The following is a 25,273-nucleotide window of genomic DNA, read 5'->3' as shown; positions in this document are numbered from 1 at the left end:
GGCAGATACTGGATCTGATACAGGTCTGTACCCTGCAAAGCAGCAGCCTGCTGTTGCTTCCATCTTGTATCAGCTTAATGTTATGTTTGCACATGTGTCTGTGTCACTCAGATTGACCTCAGGTTGTGGTCCTTCTGCCTTAACATCCTTAATTTTTAGTACTAGGACTACAGGTATGTACCAACAACCATACTCTAATGGTCCCTTAAAGGAAAAAATACACATTTCTCCATACTGCTGTTGACTAAGGTTGGAAAAAAATAACCTTTTAACTTGTTTTTGGTGTTACATGTTTTGAGTGCTGACAGAATTATTGACAGAATAGTGACTTTTATTCTCCTCTTAGCATCTTGATCTGAGTTGTTACAGGTCAGTTACTGATTGGGTCGTTTCTCTGCCTGCCCAGTGTTTTCTGCATTCTTCCTACTTGATTCATGTTATCTCATGGGGCCATGATGTTCACATTTCCCGTGAACTAAGTAAGACTAGCAGTCTTTGCTGCTAAGGAGAACTAGCTCCTGTTCTCAATGTCTGCATTGCATTTCTCATGAGAGGTGCCACTGTTACATGCATTTTTATTTTGGTTCCTTGACCACCATAGCCTGCCTCCCAGTAGGTGTAGTCTAGAATGCCACTGCCTTGGCTAGCATTCATGTGTGCTGCAAGGTGAAAGAGTGATGACTAAAGGAAAATGCGGTGCTATTGGTACCATTTACTAAAGGAAGTTGTCAATTTGATGTTTTTATTGCCAGTATTATGGACATGGCCTGACTTTTTATTCTGTGTAAACTTAGATTTGCTAGTAGAACATCAACTATGTTGAATATTTATCCTGAACACTGACATTTTGCTGAATCAGTGTAAGGGGCGTATTAATGTGTACTTAGCTTTTCCATCATCATGCCATTAGAAGTTGTAAGCAGAGACATGCATCTGTGCTGTTGCCAGTGTGTGGTTTCTGTCACTGTGTTACAGACTTAGCTTACAATCCTACTCCCGGTCTCCATGGGTCAGATCCTGGTACAGAGCCTGGACCCCTAAGGGGCACAGTTTTCCCAAGGCCTCAGCTTGGCTAGGGCTGTGGTATCATTAGGAGGTATCTAGAGCCAGGTGGTGGTGGTGCACTCGCCTTTAATCCCAGCACTTGGAAGGCAGAGGCAGGTGGATCTCAGTGAGTTTAAGGCCAGCCTGGTCTACAGAATGAGATCCAGAACAGCCAGGGCTGTTACACAGAGAAACCCTGTCTCGGAAAAAAGAAAGAGAGAGGGAAGGGGGGGGAAAGTAGCTAGAGATGATCCTCTTGGGGGCTTTCAAAATGTCAGGCATATGTCCCATTCAGTCTTTCTGATAGACTTAAAAATGAATGGTTTTACATTGTTACTAGTTATCCAAAATGCATGTTTAATTGGGTATCCTGTCTTTTGGCAGTGTTACCACCATCCCCCCAAAAAGGCTACCTGTCTTCAAAACCAACTGGATCTCTTCTCTTTTAGGGAATGGCACATTTTCTCTTTTAAGAATTTTCACCTGGGGCCTGGGGGTGACAGATTTCACACTCTGGAGGCAGTATGAGTTCAAGTCTTACCTGGTCTATATAATGAGTTCTAGGCCAGCCAAGACTACATTAGGAGACTTTTTCTTTTTCCCCAGAGACCTGGAGAGGTAGCTCAGCGATTAAGAACACTAGATGTACTTCCAGAGGATCTGGGTTCAATTCACAGCATCCACATGGTGGCTCACTACCATGTAACTCAAGTGTCAGGGAATTGGTTGCCCTCTTCTGACTTCTGTGATACTGCCTGCATGTAGAGGAACATACATGTAGGCAAAACACTCATACACATAAAGGAATTTTAATCTGGGCAAGAGTCTAATTTGTATCTCATTAAATACACTTACTTTTTTTAACCAGATCGATTTTTTTTTTTCAAAAGCAGGGTTTCTCTGTATTGCTTTGGAGGTTGGCCTGGCCTGCAACTTGCTCTGTAGACCAGGCTGACCTGGAACTCACAGAGGTCCGCCTGCCTTTGCCTCTCGAGTGCTGGGATTAAAGGCGTGTGCTGCCAATGCCTGGCTCATATTTTTACTTTTTAAATAATGTTTTTAATGTGTATATCTGGGAGAAGGCTGTAAGTGCTCTCAGAGGTCAGAAGTCTAAAGTTACAGGTGAGGGTGAGCTGCCTGACAAGGTCTCTTCTGAAAGCATTCTGAGCTGTATTTCCAGCCCTGCTGCGGCTCTTGGTTTCATGGGACCTGCACATGTTTTCTGTAGAGGGCATATGTTGAACTGAAGCTCCCACATGTATATAAAGCTTGGCAAGACAGTCAAGGGGGACATGGGTTTCATGCAGTTCATATAACAAAGACAGGGCCTTACTATGTAGCCTAGACTAGCCTAGAACTTTGGAATCTGCTGCCTTCCTTTTCCAAGTACTAGAATTGTATTAAAGATTATACTGGACTGGGCTGGAGAGATGGCTCAGAGGTTAAGAGCACTGACTACTCTTCCAGAGGACCTGAGTTCAATTCCCAGCAACCACATGGTGGCTCACAACCATTTGTAATGAGATCTGGTGCCCTCTTCTGGCATGCAGATATGAATGCAGGCAGAATACTGTATATATAATAAATAAATCTTTACAAAAAGATTATGCCATGGTACACAGCTAATGAAAAAATTCATTTCTATTCATATCAAAAATATTGTTAGAGCCAGCCATAATGTTAGTTCTAGCACTAGGGAGGCATAAGCAGGTAGATCTCTGAGTTCAAGGCCAGTCAGGTCTGCATAGCAAGTTTCAGGCCAGCCAGAATTAATGAGACACACTCTCGAAAACCACCCAGACCAAAAAAACAAAAAATGAAAAATGCTGCCTTTGTCTCAATTGTAGTGACCATCGGTGCCATCAATAGTGCTGTCACAGCACTCACTACTAGTGTCAGCATGTACATTGTCTGAAGTTAACCTGTTTCATTCTGCAGGTCGTAGAGGCTCCTGGTGCTGCTAAGTGCATTGGCCCTGGGTGTTCTAATGTAGCACAGCCTGACTCGGTGTACTGCAGCAATGATTGCATTCTCAAGCATGCTGCAGCTACCATGAGATTTTTAAGTTCAGGTAAAGAACAAAAACCAAAACCCAAGGAAAAGGTCAAGATGAAGACAGAAAAATTCAGTCTTCCAAAATGCAGTGTTCAGGTAAGCTGACCAAAGTCACCTTCAGGACAATTGAAACAAAGTATTTGAAAAGTACTCTTCATAGATTTGTTTCTGTTTGCATGAGGAGTGCAGGGAACAACAGTTGCCAACAAAATTTAGATCACATTTTTCTTATCTCTTTCCCCATTTGCTGAGGGGTTAGTTAACATGAATATAGTAAAACAAGCAAGCAGGTGGGTTTTCTCTTGTGTTTTGGTTTTTCTTTTTCAAGTCAGGGTCTCCCTATGGAGCTCTGACTGTCCTGGAACAAGTTCTGTAGACCAGGCTGGCCTCAAACTCAAAGATACTCACCTGCCTCTGCCTCCCAAGTGCTAGGATTAAAGGCATGCACCACCACCACCTGGCCAGGCCAGTCTTATGATTTCTACATATCCCTTGAAGAGTATTTCCTTTGTTTTAAAGGCAGTTCTGAGCTCAGGTAGGCCTTGATGATTTTCTTCCTTACCCTCCACCCAGTTGGGATTTCAGCTTTGTCATCAAGCCTGTTACTTTGAGTCTTCAGGCTCCCAGAGAAGCAGTTGCTCTATTCAGTGTGAGGGTGATGGTGCAGAAAAGTGGGGTGTGGCCAGCTTCCCACAGGGAATGCAAATACCATGTGTCCTCTGCAGGTCCTCATACCCACACGCAGGCCCTTTTTACTTCGTTTCTAGCTTGTTTCACCATCTTGCAGAGAGGTTTCGTGCCTCAGCCAGGCTACACACAGATCTGGGTCAGGAACCTTTACATTACCCAGATGTTACATGAGAGGGCTAATGGTTATTGGATGTGTAGACATAGCCATATGGAATCACAAGATTGTGCTTAGCTTGGGTGAAGGGTCTTAAGATACCAAAATAAAAGGCATTATCGTGTCTCTAATTGGTCATTGACGAAAAGGTATGACTTCAGACCTTAATAATTGGGATTTCACTGATTATCCAGGCAGGGATTAAAATCTCTTCTGTACACAAGAGACTAGCTTCAGAGAAAAAAGAAAACCCAGTGAAGAAAGTGATGGTGGCTCCTAGGAGTGAAACTTGTGGGAAGGAGATAACCTGCGAAAGCACCACACCATCCTGGGCGAGTGACCACAACTACAATGCCGTGAAGCCCGAGAAGCCTGAGAAGCCCACCGCACTCTCTCCTACCCTATTGAGTAAATGTACGTATCACCTAAAGGCTGGCTCCCATGCCCCTCCCATCATCTGGATGGCTGCCTGGGGAGTGGATTCCTGGGTGTTCTGATGCTCTGGTAGCCAGCAGCTCACCACCAGCCAGAAACAGAAATCAAGATGCTCTGGATGGGCCCCAGGTGTTCCTGCTTAGCTGTGGAGCTTCTCTGGGTGTCTCCAAAAGAGCTGTGTTGGCCTCGATGCTGAGAGCCTCACACTGGAGGCAATTTCTGTCTCAGTTTCAGACCTGGTGAGTATTTGCACTGCTCTCAAGATGGGACTGCATCAGTGCACATCAAACTCGGCTTAGTATGCAGACAACAGTTCCTCATGGGACAGCCTGCATAAACCATGAGGAGGTTTTCCACATTGCTTTTTTTTCATTTGTTTTTTGAGACAAGGTTTCTCTGTAGCTTTGGTGCCTCTCCTGGCATTTGCTCTGTAGACCAGGCTGACCTCAAACTCACGGAGATGCCTGCCTTTGTCTCCCAAGTGCGCCACCACTGCCAGGCTACATTACCTAGTTTCTGCACATGAAGTCATCACTGCTCTTCTGTAGCAAAATTAATTTTTCTGGAGGTAGGATATATTCGAAAAGGACAGGTAGATCAATTCCTTATGTCTGTTTCACATACTGCACACCTACATAATAAACAGGTTCACATTTTGAAGGTCATCTGTCGCTGCTGATACCTTATGGTGAGTAATCATGGTGGCCTTTACCCTAGTGCAGTATCCTCATAAAAGTGAGAATTGTAGGTAGTGGCTCCCAGATTACTTTTAGATGTTTAGATTATTAGCCTGCCCCACATTTCAAATAATTGAAATGGGAACAGTTTGAATAAATTTTTGAAACCCCCATTAGATCACAAAAATTGAAGCCATTTTTGCTTAATAACCTCATGCTCTACAAGGTACTAGACCCTGCGTACAATGGTTTCAAGTGAATTTTCAGTTATACTCTTGATAGTGTTGTGTTCCATCTCTGTCTACCCTTGGCTAGCCCAGATAGGGTTCTTATAGCCTAGTCTAGCCTTAAACTTGCTGTGAAGCTGAAGGTGACCTTAAACTTATGAAGGGTGTTAGTATTTACAGACACACACCTGATTTCTGTTCTCAGATGTGAACTCAGGGCCTATTAGTCAAGCTAGATAATCTACCAACTAAACTGCATTCCTGATCTTCCTATCTTCATTTCCTGAGTGCTGGGGTTATAGGCATGTGCTTCTGGGGACCAAACCCAGAACTGCATACATAACTAGGTAAGCACTACTGACTAACCTTTACCCCACTCCCATTAGTACATACTGTACCTTTTGAAAAATATCACAGGGTTAGAGAGCCCTGAATTCTACAAGTATAAACATGCTACACTTCTTACTGGCCTTGCATCAAGTTAACTGGGGGGGGGGGCAACTTCTTACAGGAAGGTTCACAAAAGGAGAATACATTTATGCATGGTGTTATAGAGGTCTAGAGTTCTAATGTAAGTTGATGTGAGGACTGTGAGTTCTAGGCTAGTTGGGGTTGTAGAATGAGAACCTGACTCCAAGGCAAAGGGGAGGGAAAGGAATGTAAAAGGCCCAAGAAAGAGTAAATTAGCCTACTCTGCTGCATTATGACAGGCCCTGGCACACCTCGACAGTTGAGTAGTGAGTTTGTTTGCAGAGGATGTGTGTCGAGTCTCAGGTGTTCTTTCTGTTAGAGCAGCTCTACAACAGCAGCACTGTGCATGAAGTAGAATTAGAGCCAGGCACCACCTCTCAGAATAAGGAAGGACCCACCAAGTGTAGCTCAGGTGTCTGTAGACCTAACAGTACAGGACATAAATGTGGGGTAGAGTCATGTCCCTGGGAGCTGTAGGGTGATGTGACTCAGTTCATCTTTATTTGTGTGCCCAGAATGGAGCAGCTGCTCTTGAAGTTCTGACTCAGGGTCTCACTCTAGAAGCAGCCAACCCTCTAGTTTCCTTCTCAGACCCTGGTGAGTATATTGCCTATGTGGTATCCTAGATGGAGAATAGTGGTCCTAAATCTGAGTGCTGTCTTCCCCCTCCCACGAGGTTGGGAGATACGGAAGACTCCTCGGGTCATCAAAGTGACCAGTTTATTTTTATTTTTGTTCTGTTTTGAGACAGGGTTTCTCTGTGTAGACTTGGCTGTCCTGGAACTCAGATCCACCTGCGTTCTGAGTGTTAGGACTAAAGGTGTTGTGCCAGCACTGCCCAGCTGGTGACCGGCTCTGTTCTCAGTTTCTTTTTCTTTTACCTCTCCCACCTTGCCTTACACATTGGCTCTTTAGTAGAGCTGATGGACTCCAGGAGCAAGAAAGTGGTACACGTTAACAACTGATTAATCTTCCCAACATACCAGCATCTCAAAATTGACCGGCATCAGGGACATGTTTCTGAACCAGTTGCTTCTGTTTTTTCCTTTTATCCTGTAAATGTTATCTTCTAAACATTGAGAAGAGAGTGGTATCATCAGTGAGAAACACTGTCCCCTCTCTGCCTCTTGCTGTCCAAACAGGGCCAGTCCTCTTTGGCTCCTCTTCTCCTGCACAGTGGGAGGCACCACACAGCCTGTGCATCTGTGTCCCAAGGACTCTGGCCCTCCCTGTCTCCCATTACCTGTGTGCAGAACACTCATGAGGGAGTGGGGAGGGAATGGAGTGGGGGTTCAGAGTGAACCCAGTGCTGGGAACACTTCTACAATCTTCCGAATGGATGCTCACCATGTACACTGAGAAGACTGCATGGCAGAGCCGAGGAGCCCTGCTGCTGCTGCCCTCTGGGTGAATACAGGCAGGCAGCATGCTGCCTGCTCAGGAAGCCACACCTCCACATGCAGGTGATTCCATTTCACACACAGTTGTTCCTCTGATTCGTTTTTTTTCTAGAATATCTGTACAGGTCCCTTAATTTATAGAAACAATTGTCTTTTTTTTTAATTCCCAAAGATCTTGATACTGCCGTTAACCTTTCTTGTATCCTGTGTTTATTTCCTCTGACACCTCCCATTGTCAGGAGGGAAGTGGGCTGAACATTTGCCTAAAATATTCCTGGTTTATTAGTTTTAAAACAGAATTTGGTGTTTGTACTTGTATACACAATAACTAGTACTTTGGACTCACTAAATGGCTCATCAAGTGACTTAAAACACTAGGGTTTGAATAGATCTTGACATGACAGCAGTTCATCTGGGTGTGGGGATTTAATGGAAAACCCAACTGCCTATAAACCCAAATCCTGAGGATTGACTGCATCCTACCCATGTGGAAACAGTTTCCTTGTTGATGCATGCATCCTGCACAGGCACCAGGCGGGGTGGTAGATGGAACAGGGAGAAGATAGGTTTTTTACCAGGTTGTCTCAAGGTCTGGGCTCCAGAAGCACATCCCATGGGACCACGAAGGAATCAGTCATCTGTATTTGGAGGGTACCAGAAACCTGAAGCTATGGGTGGGCCTGTGTTTTATCAGCTGTATGAGCCGTTTATTTGTCTCCTCCAGAGTTGTTAGTGGTAATAAAATGGGACAGGGAAGCAGCTTTGCACATCTAAACCAAGCCCCTTCCAAAACAAAACGTGCTAAGGGGGTTATACTTAGCTGTTTTCTAATATAAATAAGAGCTGAAACTTGCAAGGTTGTCAGTTAAATTCTTTTGGTATTTTAAATCATTTTTGCTTTAATAAGTCTTTAAAGGCCTACTATTAAAAATTGTATCATAGCACTAACTTGAACATGCCAAGTGAGCCCCTAAGAATACTGTCCTACAGTCCCTGTGTGTCCTTCACCTCTGAAGTACCTTCTTGTAAACTTAAGGAACTGGACTCAAGAGTTATTAACACTCCAAGAAAATGCTTTTGATTGCATTGCTGATGTCAAGAGTACAGTGGTCGCCTCAGAAGATACCTACCACCATCTCTCAGTATATTTCCATAAAGTGGTAAAATGTACATAGTTGACAAGCTTAGTGTCCAAAGGTTAGAGAGTAAAGTAGAAGACCAGATTCTTTGCTGCTTTAATGAGGGTTTAGGTAACATGTGCCACAAACCGGACGATATCGGCAAGAATCTAAGGTAACTGGTTGCACTCTCTTCACCTGGTTCTCCACTGTGCCTCCAGCTTTGGACCCTTAGGTCTGCAGGGCTCAAGGAAGGCACATGAACTGTTTTAACATGTTCCCATCTTGTTTCAGTAAACAATTTAGGTACAAAGAAATAATGGTTAAAGTGAACTTTACTGAAGTCATCTGTACCTGTGTTTGGGGAAATCTGAGGAACAGCAGCTCAGCTCCCACATAGCTGGGCACACAACACAAACCGACATGGCCTCCACCAACTGCATTCCAGTGACTAATGTATGATGTATGAAATTAACATTACCCACCCAACATTATTTTAGCTAAAATTTCAAGACACTATGTGAATAGTCAGTATAAATTAGAGTGGTTTGCTGCTTTAAGATGGAAGTCAAATACTAGATGTCAGTAAGAAAAAAGATTTGGTTTTCCTTCCCCCAGAACATAGCAGGTGGATATGGACTGGGGTCATTGTAGTCACAGTGGGCATCTGAGGAGCATCCCTGACATAACCTGTGCTGCTTTTGTCCAGGTCTCGTTTTCTTATGTGAAAGTAAATCGGTACCCACTTTTTAATAGGCCATGTTTGAGATGGCCCTAGACACCTCTCCCTTATAGTCCCACCACAACCTCCTGAATAATGAGATTACAGGCATGTTTATGAGGCATTGATAAAGGTGTTTATTTGAAGATACATGTTTAGGGAGCAACAGCAAAACGTTCCACTTGCTACTGTCACACACACAATGGGAAACCCTATGTTACTTGTCCCACAGATGAGCAGAATTCAACTTGGTACTGGTTATGGTCACTCCTCAAATCAGTTCACTTTAGGGTGCTGGAGGAGAAATACCTACATGGGAACAAGCTTTGGCAGCCCCCTGTAAGGGGAATCACCAGGCAGGGTATCTGGGGGGGGGGTGGTTGGCATTCTGTAGATTTGGACCTCTGCCCTGTGTGTGGACCATGCTCTCGTTAGGCTTCAACTTCAATACATTTGCAGGGTTCTGCCCTAGAGCACGTGAGCAGGGTTAGTCCTCCATTTCTCCTTCCCTCCATTGTGGGCCATTACTGCCATCTGGTGGCCAGCAGTGTTCCATCTTCCTTTCTAATGAACCCATGGTGTGACAAGAGTAGTGTTTAGCCTTTGTGATCCCAAGCAGAACGGAGCAATCTACTTCTGTACTCCATCAACTTGAAGCGGCTTAGTTTCTATTACAAAAAACTGGTCTTGGCAGCAGTTGGCCTAGAATAGTGGTCAACACCACTGGAAACACCTTCCTCTTGCTACCCAATGTTGGTCAATACCTTCTTAACCCCTGCAAGAGGGCAGAGGAGGATACTTGCAGAACGACTCGATCAGTGGGATGGGTATGGGGTGGGGGAGCTCAGCATTTCCCTAGTGGCATCAGGTATGGCTTTGTTGTCTGGCAGAGAGAGCAACACACAGTGAAAAGTGCTGCGTGTAAGATAGGTCTCCCATTGGTTACAGCTACTTAGTTTTTATACAGTATACAGCTAAAAGTGATTTCTGGGGTTGAGGAGGTGGCTCAATGAGAAACTATTTGCCAGATAAGTACAAGTCACTGGTTTTGAACCCAGGAATTTTGGAAGGAAATGGAATAAGGATTTACAAATTGATTTATTGCTCTATTCGAAAATGAAAGTGATTCGCAGTTGCTGCTTTAATTCAGCATCACTGCTTTTCTTAGCTATAGGGGCCAGAGGAGCAAGCCAGTCCCTTGAATAATGGCAGTGTATAACTGTTGCCATGTTTTACACCCTCCAAAATAGTGTGTCAAGATGCTGGTAGGCAAATGACTAGTGACATCCATCATTTATGGGATATGTTTGCCAATTTATAATTACATAACATAACCTTTTGCACACTGCTGGGGGTGTCGCTAAAGGCTCCTAACAATTTCTTTAAATGGGGGAAAAGCTGCTGGAGCTAGCTATAAGACTGCTGAGTGATAGACAGCTACATTAGTGATGGATGGCATTCAGGTTTGTCTGCTTAGGTCATCAGGTGTGTCCTAGTAGTGTTTGGAATAACCAGAATACAGCCAGACCAAGAGAGTTTGGATCTATTCTGGAACCTGTGACTTTGAAGTGCACATTTGTAACCAGCAAGAAAAACATCACATGTTTCGGGTCGGACTGCTGCTATGTGGAGGGCCTTTCTTGTGGTTCTGGCAATGCCTTAGTTTTATAGAGGGGAAGACAGCTGGTTTTGGGTTTCGCTTTTGTTGTCACCTCACTCTCGTGGTTGTCCTAGGCAGATGGCAATCTAGTACACATTGATTATGCCCCTGCCTGGTGTCAACATCTCATGTAGCACTTGGCCCTTAACTGTTCTCTGAGTGCTCATTCCTTCCCTCAAAGGAGTCTGTGCTTATTCTCTTTTTTTTTCCTCCACATAACCCAGCAGCCAGACATGCAGGTGAACTGCTGGATACCCCTGGAGATGAGAGTTAGAAAAAGGACTACCACTGCAGAGTCTTTGACATTGACCTTGCTCTATGGAAGCTTGGCTAAACTCCTTAGCTCAGAATGTGCACTCTTCTAATAAACAATTGTCTTGCACAGTATTATAAAAATAGCTCCTTAACAGTTTAAAAAAGAAAGTATATTCCATTGGTCAGAATGTGCTGCTAATTTCTGATTTCGTACCCATCTGTCTCTGAATATTTCCTGTCCTCATCTAGAAAAACGTCAGGTCAATTTTGGGTAGACGTGACTTAACTCTGTAGAGCCCCTAATGTGCTTCTGAGCACACAGACCACTTGCAGCAACAGACCATTGGGGTGAAGCTGGAAGGTTTTCAGATGAAATGCAAGGCTTGTGTCTTCTCAGTTCTTAAGTGCCACTTTGTAATTGGCAATGGTACAGGGCTGCCAACGACAACTTGATAGCTGGGTCTGGTGGGACTCCTAGGCACCTGGAGTATTTTTCTTTTATATGGGGTCTCTGGGTTTCCTGCTGTATTGGGAGTGGTTACTGGGAGCAGAAGGTGGGTCGTGAGCCACATGTTCACAGACATTACTTTGTTTTACCACTGCTGGGCAATGTGTTGGACAATCATCATGCAGTTCCATGACCCAGGTTGTGGTGCAGACCCACTGATCCAACTCAGGACTTGGAAAAGTGTGGGTTTTGGGGTGTCTATTCCCTCCTTCACTATATGGGTCCTGGGGGCTGAACTTGGGCTTGGCAGCTAATGCATTTTTTGCTCAAACATTTTGTCAGGCCCTGGTACAGGATTTTTTAATTAACCCTTTTACCGTGCTGATTGAATTGAAGGGGTGTTAGGGATAGGAACTTAATAATTGGACATCACTACTTTTGCCATCTGATGCTCATAGCTTCCCTGGCCTTCCCACAAGAAAAGGAGTCTGCTGATTTCCTCTCACATAAAACTCAGTGTGCAGACATGCAGACGAAATGCTATAAAACCCTAAGAACTGACAGTTCTTAAGACTAGAGAGCCACTGGGGTCTTCTGTTTTGGCATCTGACTTGTAATATGAAAATAGGTTGGTTGATCGTCCCTATATTGCTGACCAGTTTATATTTTTATTAACTATGTCTCCAGTGGACCTTTGCAGAGTGATGATGAAGTAATGTGTGTTCCCTGTGCTAACAGGAAGGTATCAACCTTCTAGACCTTTATGGTTGGCTGTTCATGGAGGAGAGTTTGTCTGATTTACCCCTTGAAAGGAATTTTTGAATTCAAGTTCATACAAAAACACCTCGACTTATTAATAAAAATTACCTTGTAAATCTGCCCTATTTTGATGGGAAGATTGTCCTTTAGTTTTACAGTGTGGTGATTAATTGGAGCCTTTAATAATTGGCTTGTTGGAAGTAAAAGGTTTAATGTAATGATGCACTAAAAGCCTTTTTCTGAAATAAAGAATAATTACCAACATAAAATACTGTGGAAAACCTTTCTGAGTGTCAAGATTTTAAAAACCTTTTTTGCAAATGTATCTGACTAATGCCTAGGTTGGCTGACTGTTTCCAGGGTGGACATGATATAATGTCCACTTGGAGTTTGTATATGTTACCATTATCTTACTCTGTCTGCATTCTGCCTTCTAGCCACGAAGGAGGACAGGAGAGCAGAGGACAGAACAGTGGCAGCAGCTACAGTCCCAAAGAAGACAGTTCCTCCGGGCTCCTTGATGGGCAGGCACACTTCACCTAGAAACCTTGTTCCAAAGAAGCTTCCACCTTATGCTAGCATGGCAGGAGCCAAACAAGCCATTAAGAAGCTGCCCTCAGGCTTCAAGGGTACCATCCCCAAGAGGCCATGGCCCTCAGCTACCCCTTCAGGCACTTCTGCCAGACAGGCAGGACCAACACCTGTGACAGCTGCTTCCAAAAAGTTGCCGGGCTCTGCTGCTGTGGTGGGAGTTATCAGGAAGCCAATGTCTGCCAATGTCTCAGCAGCCTCTCCAGCCCCAGGACGCCTTGGGCCTGTGAGCCCAGCCCCATCACAGCCCAATTCACAAATTCGGCAAAATATAAGACGTTCCTTGAAAGAGATTTTGTGGAAAAGGTGGGCTATTATACATGTTGTACCTTTTGCAGATATAGCATTGATGATAGTATTCTAGATTTCCCCACTAGGAAAGTGCCCCCTGGTTTATGTAATCCCTCTTTTCATTCTATTCAGAGTCAATGACAGCGATGACTTAATAATGACAGAAAATGAAGTAGGAAAAATTGCCCTCCACATTGAGAAGGAGATGTTTAACTTGTTCCAGGTTACTGATAATCGTTATAAGAGCAAATATCGCAGCATCATGTTCAACCTTAAGGATCCTAAGAATCAGGTCTGTGTACCCCCAACTATATGTTGGGACTTCTTGACCCAGAATAGAACCTTACCTTCATTTCTGTTAGCTTCACAGTGACATAACAAGTAGCTTTGGGAGCACCCTTTCTGTCCTTGTCAGTTCTCATCTTCCCTGCCACAACTACCATTTTACAACCCCTCTCCTTCCATTTTACTAGGTAGCTTAAATTTTGCTGTAAAATTCACATGCCCACTACCCTAAGATTAAAGTTTTTCATCCCAGTTTTCAGGGATGTCTGGTGGACCTTTTTTTTTTTGTTTTGGGTTTTTTGGGGTGTTGGGGCAAGGTCTCACCAAAGCTTTGGCTGGCCTGGGTCTTGCTTTGTAGACCTGGCTGGCCTCAAACTCTTAAGAGATCCACTTGCTTCTGCCCAGCATGTTCTGGGATTAAAGGTGTGTGCCAGCACAGCTGGGTTCTAGCAACCTTTTCTGCTTTGCCTTCCTTCCTCTTCCGCATAATATGGGCCACCCCTTGCAGTTCTCAACCCTGCCTAGCATGGTGCCTCTCCCGCTTTCTGCTTCTGGGGTTGTTTATAGTGTTCTCCAGACTCTGAGCACACAGAACCTCTGTTTTAGAAGCAGAATCAAGTGCCCTGGCTACATCGCCATGGTCTCCAGTCCCATGGTAATATTTTTCTGCCTGTAACTTTGTTTTTGCAGGGTAACAGGGTCTGACTACGTTACCCTGGCTGGCCTCAAACTCGGATCCCTGTGCTGGGGTTAAAGGTGTGTACAGGGCTAGAGAGGTGGCTCAGCCGTTAAAGGCTAGGCTCACAAAAGTATAAAAGGTGTGTTCAGTCTGGCCTTGTGACTGCTGTCTCTGAGGCCATCTTGTGCTTCTGCTTCCCAGGTGTGCACCACCTCTCCTGCCTGCCTGCTACATTCCAGGTTGCGTACATGATTTGTGATGCTAAGAAGGCAAGGAATCTGCAGATAGCCTTGAGTTCAGCTCTTAAGCTGCACCATTGCCTACTCAAGAGAGGCTATCCATAGTGGGTAGAGGTTCTACCTCTGCAGGGTTCAGTTCTTGGAGTATTCAGGGTCCATCTGATTTCCACTGTGGTGCTTTGTTTCTTCATATTGACTCAGAGTAAAAGAAAATGCTAAAGGTGTGTGGATGAGAAAATAAAAGATGCTTTTTTTTTTTAATAGGGGCTCTTCCATCGAGTTCTTCGAGAAGAAATCTCCTTGGCAAAACTTGTCAGAATGAAGCCTGAAGAACTAGTATCTAAAGAACTTTCCATGTGGACAGAAAAGCCTACAAAGTCTGTGAGTACTGAGGAGGATGGTTGCCTGAGGCCCTAGGGGTTTCATTTTTCCAGGATCAATAAGCTATGTGTAGATAGATGAATATTCCTCCTACCTGGAACCCCAAACTGAGCCTTCATTTCTATCCTCCTTGTTGTAGGTGATAGAGCCCAGGACTAAGATGCTTAATGAAAGCAAGAAGAACACTGCTAAGCCAGAAACTATTCCTGACATGGAAGATTCTCCACCAGTGTCAGATTCAGAAGTGAGCATTTGGGGTGTCCGGTGTTTGCACAGGGATCAAGACTAAGAATTCCTAAGTCACTGAACAAGTCTATATGTATGCATGGAGCAGTGTGCTCCAAGTGCTATTCATTGTGATAATTTGGGTTCCTTTACTTTTTTGAGACAGTCTCTCTTTGTCGTAAAACTTTTCATCTCTGGAATTTGGGGATTATAGTCCTGTCTTGGTGGGCTTGTTTGTTTGTTTGTTGTTTGTTTTGTTTTGTTTTTTTCCAAGTCAGGGTTTTGGACCTTGTTCTGTAGACCTGGGTGGCCTTGAACTCAGAGATCAACCTGCCTCCACCTCCAGGCCTTTGGCACCACTCCTAGCTCCCCATTGGTTCTTCACCGTTTGTAATATTAATTTAGAGATGGATTGGATTTGGAAAGGAACTTGAGCCAAGCATGTTGGCATTTACTTGTAGTCCCAGTACTTTGTAGATCAGTGGTTCTCAAGCTGTGGGTTGTGAACCTTTGAGGCTAGAGCGACCCTTTCACAGGGGTCACATATCAAATATCCTGTATATGAGATACTTGCATTAGGATTCATAACAGCAGCAAAATTGCAGTATTAAAGTAGCAACAAAAATAATTTTATGGTTGGTCGGCATTAGAAAGGTGGAGAACCACTGTGCTAGATGGAAACGAGAGGGTCAGGAGCTTCAGGGTTATCCTCTGCTACATTTTGAGAGTCAGGAGCTTCAGGGTCATCTTCTGCTACATTTCAAGACATTGTTTCAAGAAAACAACAAAGTCAAGACCTACTTATGTTTCAATTTTAGGAACAACAAGAATCAGTAAGAGCTGCCCCTGACAAGAGCACAAAGCCTCTTCTTGATGTCTTCAGCAGCATGCTAAAGGACACAACAAGTCAGCATCGGGCTCATCTTTTTGATTTAAACTGTAAAATTTGTACAGGTGAGCATAATTTGGGCCTGAGACTTTGGAAATGAGACAAAATTGGGGTTTGTTTAAAATTGCTCTTTTAGAGATAACAGTGTTCCAGCCAAGCTTACACAGAGTGGCTTTCTGGTACTTACATAGCCTTGCCTCAATTGCTTTTGATTAGCATAAGAAGCCACATTCCCTGCTCATTGAGCTATGTTCTTGAATGTGTCTTCCTCATACCTCATACACTTTAGGTCAGGTTCCGTCATCGGAGGATGAACCAGCTCCTAAAAAGCAAAAGCTTTCAGCTTCTGCTAAGAAAGAAGACTTGAAGCCCAGGCATGACAGCCCTCCATCTGATCCAGTTCCTAACACTGCTGATGAAGGAATTGCAGAGACACTGTCTGAACATGCCTCTGAGCCAGACCTGGAGAATTTGTCTAGTCTGAACCAGGAAAAAAAATGTTTTCCTGGGCCTCCAGGTGATGGCCATCCTGAGCCCTCACCACTGGATGGCCTCTCTCCCTGCTCTGCCTCTGGTGGGAGTGGGGTGGTCACCACAGTCACAGTGTCTGGCCGAGACCCCAGGACCGCCCTGAGTGGGTCATGCACAGTCACAGCCTCCATGGCAGCCCACCTGGACAACTCCCACACATCAGAAACCAAACTGGACACGCTGAAGCCTCCTTTGACTCCTGCAGTGGTGCCTAAGTCCATACTGGCTAAGCCGTCCTCCTCTCCTGACCCAAGATACTTGTCAGTACCACCGTTACCAAATATGAGGTAGGTTTTTAGGATGGGGTCTGAGCAAAGCTCAAACTCTTGCTTTAGACTGACAAGGAAAGCTAGTGATTAGATATAGCAGAAACCTGGCTTTAGTATCCTAGAAATGCTCCATCTCTTGGATGCCTAATTAATATTTCAGTGTCATTCACGTCTTGATTTTAAGTTTTTAACTTAATGGCCATTCTGATTTGTTGCCTGATCAACTTATTTTCATGGCCAAATGTCTAAGTCATTATGAATTAAATAGTTTCTTGGTAACGGAAGCCATCAACATTGGTGTTCTCTTCTGCTCTCAAGTATGAAGTCACCATACTTTGAAGTATCCATTGTATAAAAGAAGTTGCCACTTTTCTTATGGTTTTTTTTTTTTTTTTTTTTTTTTTACAGCATTTCAGAATCACGATCCCCGCCAGAAGGAGACACAACCCTCTTTTTGTCTCGACTCAACACAATTTGGAAAGGATTTATTAATATGCAGAGTGTTGCAAAATTTGTCACTAAGGCATATCCTGTCTCTGGGTGTTTGGATTATCTTAGTGAGGTTAGAACCAAGAAGTCTCCCTCCTTCCCTCTCTCTTTCTCCCCCCTTTCCCCCTTCTCTCTCCCTCTCTTCCTGTGGGTGTGTGGGTGTCTCTTGGAGGAATCAGATCCATGCTGCTCTTAATGTTGTGTGGCCAGAGACAGTCAACTGGTTCCCTTCTCAGGTGGATTATTTCCTCGTATTTGACGTGCCTCTGCTTCTGAACATAATATCCTTGGGAGAAAGGTGGTTGTCCTCCCACTCTGGCTTTAGGTGACACTTTGTAAAGTGGTAGTGGTTTTGTTGTGCCATCTGGTGTTTTGGAATTGTGCCAGTCTCTGAAGACTGGAGGTCTGGTGTTGACTGGATGTTTTCTTGTGTAGGATTTGCCAGACACCATCCACATTGGTGGAAGGATTGCTCCAAAGACGGTTTGGGATTATGTCGGCAAGCTCAAGTCATCCGTGTCCAAGGTACCTGCTTACAGTATGATCTCTGCAACACTGGGAGATTGTGTTTGCTTGAACTTTTTTTTTTTAAGTTCTCATTTTGTTGGGCTAAGACTTGAAACATTAGCCAATAACTTACTAGATTTTGAAAGTGTTTATAAGTACATAAAGATGTGAAGGTATACTTGACTAATAGTGATAGGAGCTTGTTTCTAATTTGTAGTAGTGTGAGTGCATTCAAATGTACACAGGCTTTGCTTCCCTCTTTCATGACTAAGAGCAAAGAAGGTAGGAACTTGGAGACATCCTGGCTCAGGCACACACAATCTTAACCTCACACGGAGGCTTTGGCTTTCTAAAAATCCCTCAAGTCAGCTGTAGCTGATGTGTGTGGGGTTTCTTTTGAACATGGTCTGTAGTTCGTACCTGACTCACAGGAGAATGTAAACTGTATAGATTGACCTAATAGTGGGGAGGTACCCAGATGGCACCTGCTGCTAGTGTGTCTTGTATGCTGTGATCCCCATCAGACACACCTAAGCTAACAACTGTACACAGTTGCTCACTGAAAGTCCTGGGATTGGAAGTGGTTTTAGCCCAGAAGTCTGACTAGAGTGTGTGTTATTTACACACAGTGTGAGTTAAGTGCAGATACTAGATCTGACAGTCAGACCTGCCAGGCAGTGTAGTGTGTCTGTTCTCGGGTCTGTATCTGGAGGAGGGTTGCTCAGGGCAGCCCAGGCATGCTTCTCTGTGCTCTTTTCTTACAGGAGCTCTGTCTGATCCGCTTCCACCCCGCCACAGAGGAGGAAGAAGTCGCCTACATCTCTCTCTACTCCTATTTTAGCAGCCGTGGCCGCTTTGGGGTTGTAGCTAATAACAACAGGCATGTCAAGGACCTATACCTGATTCCACTGAGTGCTAAGGACCCTGTGCCATCCAAACTCTTGCCCTTTGAGGGCCCAGGTAAGCACCCAGTTTCTGGGAGGTGTAGGCACAGTCAGTCCCCACATAATCCTCTACACTGACACAGTCCTCTGAGGTTGTCACAGGGACATCTGCCAACTGTCCCAAACTCCCAGGAACTAGATTAGGACAACCAGTGGAACCATGCCTGGCAGGAGAATCTTTTCTCTGTGATGTAGGCACATGGCTCTAAAAGTGTCTCAGTTCATATAAAAATTGACTCACTACTTACAGTCAGGGAACTGTTCAAATGCCAGGACCAAGAACCAGACCTAGAGAGGAAAGACAGGGTTTGCCTGGACTCAGGGTGCCTTCCACTCCAGAAATAGTTGCTATTGCTGTTGCTACTCTGCTCAAAGTGAGCTGGCCTCTTGCATTCTAAGGTGCTTCTCCACAGGACCTGATTCCTAAGGGTCCACTAACAGACCACAGACCCATAGAGGAGCATCTCAAGATGACTATTTTTAGTCACTGCACATACTCTAGAAAGTTCTTTTGTCTTTTCAAACTATTTAAACTCGCTCTTTCCTTGGAAGCATTGCTTAGCAAATTACATATAAAGAAACGCGCACTGGCGTTCAGGTGACACGGAGGGATCTGGTCCAGTGATGTCCAACGCTGCCAAGCGTCTTCAAGGAATTTTCAGGGTTTCAATTAGGGAATTGGCAGTAGTTGCCTAAATTGGTCTCTTTGATCATAATGTCCCCAGAGGATTAGTCTTACCTAAAAGCCAGTGGGTTTGACATGTGCTAAATATTCCTTAAAATGCTGTCATAGAGGTAGCTGATGAATGCCCCAAGCACTGTATTGTATACCACCTGGACTACACCTACACCTGCTAGGATGCTGAAGTCCCAAGCTCACTGCCCAAGCACAGTCCTCTGCCAGCTACAACCTGCTCCTAGCTCATGGCATGGGTTTACCTGTGCCTGCAGTTTCAAAATTTGTGCACATTAAGGTATTGGTTGGTGCCCTAATGCAGGGGTTAAATGTTAATGGGCATGATACAGTAGGTGATTTTAGTGCCCAGCACATTTCAAAAGCAAAGTGTGTTCTGTGAAGCCATATTGGGGATTTTTAAAAAAATGCCACTGTGGGTGGCACAAATTGTCCTGGAAGTGCTCGATGACAGCCATGTGAAGAGGTCTGGCCAGCATATTCCATGACCATGGGGAAAGAGGTATCCAGTTCTCCGGGAAGTGAAGATCCAGAAGCTGACCCTTGGCAGGCACCTGTGTGAAGAGCGGCCGGTCGCTTAGATGTGTCTCAGGTGGCGGGTAGGAGTTTAGTGTCCATGGGTGGTACCTGGAGTGAGGGCAGGTACTGCCACTGAGTACCCTCCTCTCAGGTGGAAAAGCACACCATTTATTGCAGGAGTGTGAGTTAGATCCCTTGCCTCCAGTTTGCTTAAAAACAAAAGCAGTGCTTCATCCTTTATATTCTCTCTATCCCATCTCCATCTCAGCATTGACAAATGAGGAGAGACTGTTGGGAGTGTTGAAGCCTGCAGAGTATATGGGCGTTGGGGTACATGAGGGCCCTTAACCAAGCAGGACTTGGACAAGGTTCCCAGTGGCCAGGGCCAGGAAGGAGACCACCAGAGGAATGGCACCATCCATTGTGGCTGCACAGTTATCTGGCTGCAGGGTCGTGGGATAGCCAGCCGGGACAAGACAAGGCCATACTGTGCTTCCAATTTGACAGGGTTTGGGGGTTGGCTTATTGTACCCCACTAAGAGATGAACACTCATCACCCAGACTCAAGAGGGGCCCACTTGCTGAGGCCTTGACACTGAAAGGCACACTCAAAAGATAGGAAGATTCCCGTCCACAGTAAATCATAAATGTGTCTTGTTAAAATAAGAATTTAGAAAAGTAATGAAATATTACCTAAAAACTTCTAAGGACTTTTTTTTAAACTTAACGACCAAAATAGTTTATACTTTGCCACAATTACATGTGTGTGGTATTTGCACATTATCAGTACAAACAGCCTTGGTCTAGACCAGGGTTGTGGCTGGACCTTCCTTATGTACTGATGGTTTGACTTGGCATTTTCTAGGTAGAGAGGGTGTGTGTGTGTGTGTGTGTGTGTGTGTGTGTGTGTGCGCGTGCTTGTATGTGCTATAAGTGTGTAAGGCTGGGCTGGAGCCTTGTTCCTGGCTTGGTTTTTCCTGTCCTCATAGTATGTAATCTTCCCAGAAGCCCTGGACACCTTGGGCCATCTCCAGGTAGTAGTAGCTCTGTGCCCTCAGCTGACCAGTGGCCCCATCTGAATACCTAGGTATGTGCTTGCTGGGGTCAATACACATGTCTAGGAAATTACTGGGTTTGGGTCTGCATACCCAAACCCTTTCTCTCAATACAAAGACTGCCATTAGTCTCTGTGAGAGTGGTGCAGTGCTCATCTTGAGCTGCTGTCCTTTTATAGCAAGGGTTAGGATATCCTTGGATGCAGGTAGAGTCAGCCCCATGTAGCATGTGTGCAGAAGATCGTGATGGGAGTTGAGAGGGCCTTGCAGGAAAGTGACCCCCTTGTATGTGTACCTCATTTTCTACACGTGGAACCACAGTATAGAACCTCCCTCTGAATGCCAAGCCTCTTGAGCTCTGTTCTTTGAAGGATGACAAGACCTCAAAAGTACTTAGGTCATACCTTCAGGACACCCACTGCCAGCATTTGCTTCTTGACCGAGTATATGTGGTTCACAGATCTTGTCAGTATATTCTGAGTTGCTGGGTTTCTTATGACTCTAGCGCCCCTGTGATTTTTAATGATTTTCCACAAAAATGCTGCCTGGTCTTAGTCTGCCAGACACTAATGTTTATATCTAGTGTAATTATTTCAAAGGACAGCTAAAAAGCCTAGGTCCCCTTGTCCTCGCTGTCCAGCCTCTCCACACTAGCTTAAATGCTATCTTAAGGTTCTCAGGCGACTTGTGGCCTTAGTTAAGGGAGCGAGACTGGTTTAGTTAGAGGGAGCCCTTCTCTTCTACCTGGCCCTGACGACACTGAGTGAAACCCATGTACCCACCTCATATTTACTCATCAGGGCCTACTGCCAGGCTGGAGAAAACCAAGGGCAATCGGTTTGGTGCCAGTTCCTGCTGCACTCCCCAGTTCACTCAGCATGCCGCCAGTCTCCTCCCCAAGTCACCCTCGGGTGCCCTGAGGGAAAGGAAAGGGCATGTCTCTCTATATAGGAAGCATTCCTCAGGGAGTATCACACGTCAGTGTCTTTGTGTTTACTTTTATAAACAGTTGAAGTAGCTGGAAAGTTCTATGCTTTGAAATATTAGCAGGTAAGCACTCCAGTTTTGTGTATGTGTCAAAGCTTTGCACAGAAACTGTAATCAAAGTCAAATACAGTATCAAATGGAATGTACTACTTTGTCTATCCAAATCAATAAAAATATGTCATGGAAACTGGTCATTGTTTGTTTGACTTGGAACCATGTGGTAGCTAGGGCCACTTGCCCTAGGTCTACCTCTGCTCCTTGTAAGCCAGCATAACTCTCTTCTGGTAGTACAGGGGCTCCCAGTGTCCTGCCAAGTGGTGCACAGCAGAGAACATGGAGACTGGCATACTCCGTGGTGTCCTTTGTGCTGGGCACCTGGAAGAAGATGGACAACGCCCTGTTACCCTAAGCATGCACTGGGTGCAGTGGCTTTTCCCTGGTCTTACAGCTTCAGAGTCAAGGAGGGAGGTCCTGTGCGTGAGTGTGTGTGTGCTAAGTGGGTTGGGAAGTATACAGTTCCCCCCATATTTGCCAAGTGTGTCCAAGTCATACCTAAAAACGCAGTATGCACATTTTATTTTGACAGATTCAATCCATAAAAGGGTTTTCATCTTGAACATGTTGAACATACTGTTAGATTTGGATAGAGATATCAATTTGACAGGTGTAAGGTCAGCTGGAGTCTGCTTTGGGGTGGTTCTGTTAATAAATGGGAACGCTAACATGCACACAGGTCACAGCACCACCTCCCACTGTCTGTAGAAGCAGCTGGTTGTCTTCTTCGGCTACATCTTCAGGCTGTTGCTAACAGGGCTGGATACTGGTCCTGAGAGATGAACTAGCACACCTCTCTGGTGCACCCTTGTCTGGTTTCTCTCCCTGTCTAAAGGCCAGTTAGACATTTACACCATGAAAACAGGGACAGATATGGAGCTTAAAGGGCTTGCTTTCAAACACACTAAACAATGCATCCCTTATAGTTTGATAGCACATTTTAGTTGCATCTGTTAGTCAGTCTCCCACTACTTGCTAGTTGTGTGAATTGACAGCCTCATAAGAGCCCCAAAGAGGGTGGTGAGTAGCTGCCATCCTGTCTAGTGCTGGCTTTTTTGGACACTCTCCCCATCTGCCCTGCAGCTGGGGTGACCTTTGCTTCTCAGGCCATACATCCTACACTCTGGGGAGTTGAATTCTTAACCTGAAGGCTGACAGAATCCCGCAGACCTGGAAAGTGAACCCCAAGAAACCTGGATCTCCACTGCCCCTCCTCAAGGTGTGGGGTAGAGACGGGGACTTGGGGCCTTTGACCCTCATTGACATTTCCTGTTACTTGGCATACCTTGCATACACAATGGAGCAGCACCATTAACTCTGGGACATGCCCTTCACTCCTCAGCGAAGATTCTTCCAAGGCCCAAGATGGATAATTGAATTTGATTGCTCACAAGATGACGCTGCTTCCAGGGTTTTAGTTACCTACAGTTGGATTTTGGGTTTGTTTTGCTCTTGTTTTGTTTTGGCCCAGGCTGGCCTGGAACTCACCATATAGTCTTAAATTGGCTTTGAACTCATGAAAATCTTCCTGCCCTTGGACTCGTGAGCTGATGGATAATACACATGAGCTACTATTCTTTGTGGATATTTTATGTAGCTGTAGGTACACTTGGCAGGCAATAAGGGTTGTTTCAGAACAGGGCTGTGCACTCTGGAGAGGTTAGCCAGAAATGTAGAGAACATGGACCAGTCTTTGGAGCCCTTCAGTATGCACAGAAGGATAGCTGGGTGATTAGAAACATCCGCTGGTAAGATGCCATTCAAGGCAGCACCTGCTGTGCTCGAAACCACATAAACACATCCTGCTGTGCTGAGACACAAGAATTCTTTTTAACAGTACCCTGGGCCCCCCATTGAGTCTTGGTTGCAGTGGAGGCAGAAGTCTGGTACAGTGGAGGACCCATCACCTGCTCCTGGGTGGGCTGTGAGACCTTTCTGGAGTGAGGCAATATAGCCAGCCCCCTTTGTGGAGGACTAGTGGTCCACATTAAACTGCCTACCCCGCCACCTCACACCCGCCCCCCCCCCCAACCCTTAGCACCATGTTCTTCCACAGCGCATGACCCACCCCCAGCCAGCCAGCATCCTAGTGTCAGACTGGATAGAGCCTGGCTTACAGAGCTGCCCAGTAAACTTCATCTTGAGGCTCAAATGTTCCAACAAGTTCTCATAACTCAAACTTGAAAGCTCTACAGATTTGCTCAGAAAAGCTAAAAAACTGGTTTAGCAATTAGTTCAAACTATAGATCTTAACAAGTGGTATAATATCCAGGAAGCAAATAGCAGCTTAAAAATCCCCTTAATTTCTCCTTAGGAAAAGAACTTGATAGCCTTCCACACATTCTGCTCTCCGGGTTTGTTTTTTTTCTACTGCCTAGCTCTGTCTCTGATACACCAGGCAGTTACAGCCCTATCTCTGTTTTTATGCATCCCTCCAGGAAGCAGGAGGCTGACGGCAGAGATTCCTGGAAAGAGGGAGGATGGCTAGGTGTGGGGGCTGGGTAGCCAGCTCTCAAAGAGTGGCCCAGTCTGCCACCTCTATTCTCCATTGTGTGCTAAGCCTTACTGGAATTCAGGAATAGTAACACCCTTATAACTAACTACATATAACTGTCTAAAAGCAATTGTTTACAATAGCTTGAAACACGAATAAAATCTTCGATAGTGATTTAGTTGCTTAAAAATTATAATATGAATTATAGCACGAATGTATTTTCATAACAGCAAATGGAATAGTACGATCAAGTTGATAGCTTGTTTCATTTTACATCTGTACTCTTGATGCTATGTCATTTCCCCCACCCCCAAGTTACAAGTTTTGTGTCCTGGACTTTTCATTCATGCTCTATGCTACACACAGAAGAGGAGTGGGAAGCAGCCCTGGGGAGCAGGCCTTCCTGAGATGGCTCGCCACACCACTGTAAAGGGGTCCTTGCCTTTAAAAGCAGCGTGCCCTGAATCTCCCGCATGCTTCTTTCCAAGGGGTGTGCTCGTTACCACCATTTGGTTCACTGAAGCACAGGACTCAGTGCTTATGAAGACTTAAGCAGTAGGTAGTTGCTATTTATACCAGGTAGACTCTGAACTCACAATCCTGCTGGTGCTGTTGCCTCTCAAGTTCTGGGGTAGCAATTGTGCCCACCATTCATAGCTCAGTAGGAATGTGGTAATATGGATGCCCAGTGAATTTTGCTTTAAATTGAGCTTTGTTTTCTCATTACTGTAGTTCTGACACCAAACAATAAATTCACTGTCATTGATCATTATAGCTTGAGTTGGATTGATCCCTAATTATTTGCTAGCTTAGCATATTTAACTTAACATGTGCAGCTCATATGTTAAAGCTAAAAGGGGGCTGCTGTCTCCTGGTGTGCAATGGGGGCAAATGGGAGAGCGTAGCTGAGACTTTAAAAACATTGTTTGCCCTCAGGAGGCAGAGACAAGTGGATCTCTGAGTTCAAGACCAGGCTAGTCCACAGAGTGAGTTCCAGGACAGCCAGGGCTACACAAAGAAACCCTGTCTCAAAAAA

The 25,273-nt window shown here is 44.9% G+C and overlaps 1 protein-coding gene across 9 annotated transcripts in view; it reads left to right on the top strand.

The window, feature by feature from the left end:
* Window positions 1-25,273, top strand: part of Dido1 (death inducer-obliterator 1) — a 56,603-nt gene that overhangs the window by 26,259 nt on the left and 5,071 nt on the right. For 7 of the 9 annotated variants that reach the window (XM_013116627.3, XM_013116628.3, XM_005074526.4 and 4 more), the window contains 11 exons: window positions 2,983-3,195; window positions 4,138-4,357; window positions 12,552-13,011; window positions 13,129-13,288; window positions 14,464-14,580; window positions 14,720-14,824; window positions 15,624-15,759; window positions 15,984-16,512; window positions 16,903-17,056; window positions 17,419-17,508; window positions 18,255-18,450. In XM_013116627.3, the coding sequence (XP_012972081.1) occupies window positions 2,983-3,195; window positions 4,138-4,357; window positions 12,552-13,011; window positions 13,129-13,288; window positions 14,464-14,580; window positions 14,720-14,824; window positions 15,624-15,759; window positions 15,984-16,512; window positions 16,903-17,056; window positions 17,419-17,508; window positions 18,255-18,450 (2,380 nt within the window). Of the gene's footprint in view, window positions 1-2,982; window positions 3,196-4,137; window positions 4,737-12,551; window positions 13,012-13,128; window positions 13,289-14,463; window positions 14,581-14,719; window positions 14,825-15,623; window positions 15,760-15,983; window positions 16,513-16,902; window positions 17,057-17,418; window positions 17,509-18,254; window positions 18,451-21,502; window positions 21,877-25,273 lie in introns of those variants that run through there. The other 2 variants (XM_040732851.1, XM_040732852.1) reach the window with 2 other exon arrangements.

The sequence above is a fragment of the Mesocricetus auratus genome, unplaced genomic scaffold (genome assembly GCF_017639785.1).
Source record: "Mesocricetus auratus isolate SY011 unplaced genomic scaffold, BCM_Maur_2.0 Super-Scaffold_100028, whole genome shotgun sequence".
NCBI lineage: Eukaryota > Metazoa > Chordata > Mammalia > Rodentia > Cricetidae > Mesocricetus > Mesocricetus auratus.
This window is presented reverse-complemented; position numbering and strand designations above follow the sequence as displayed.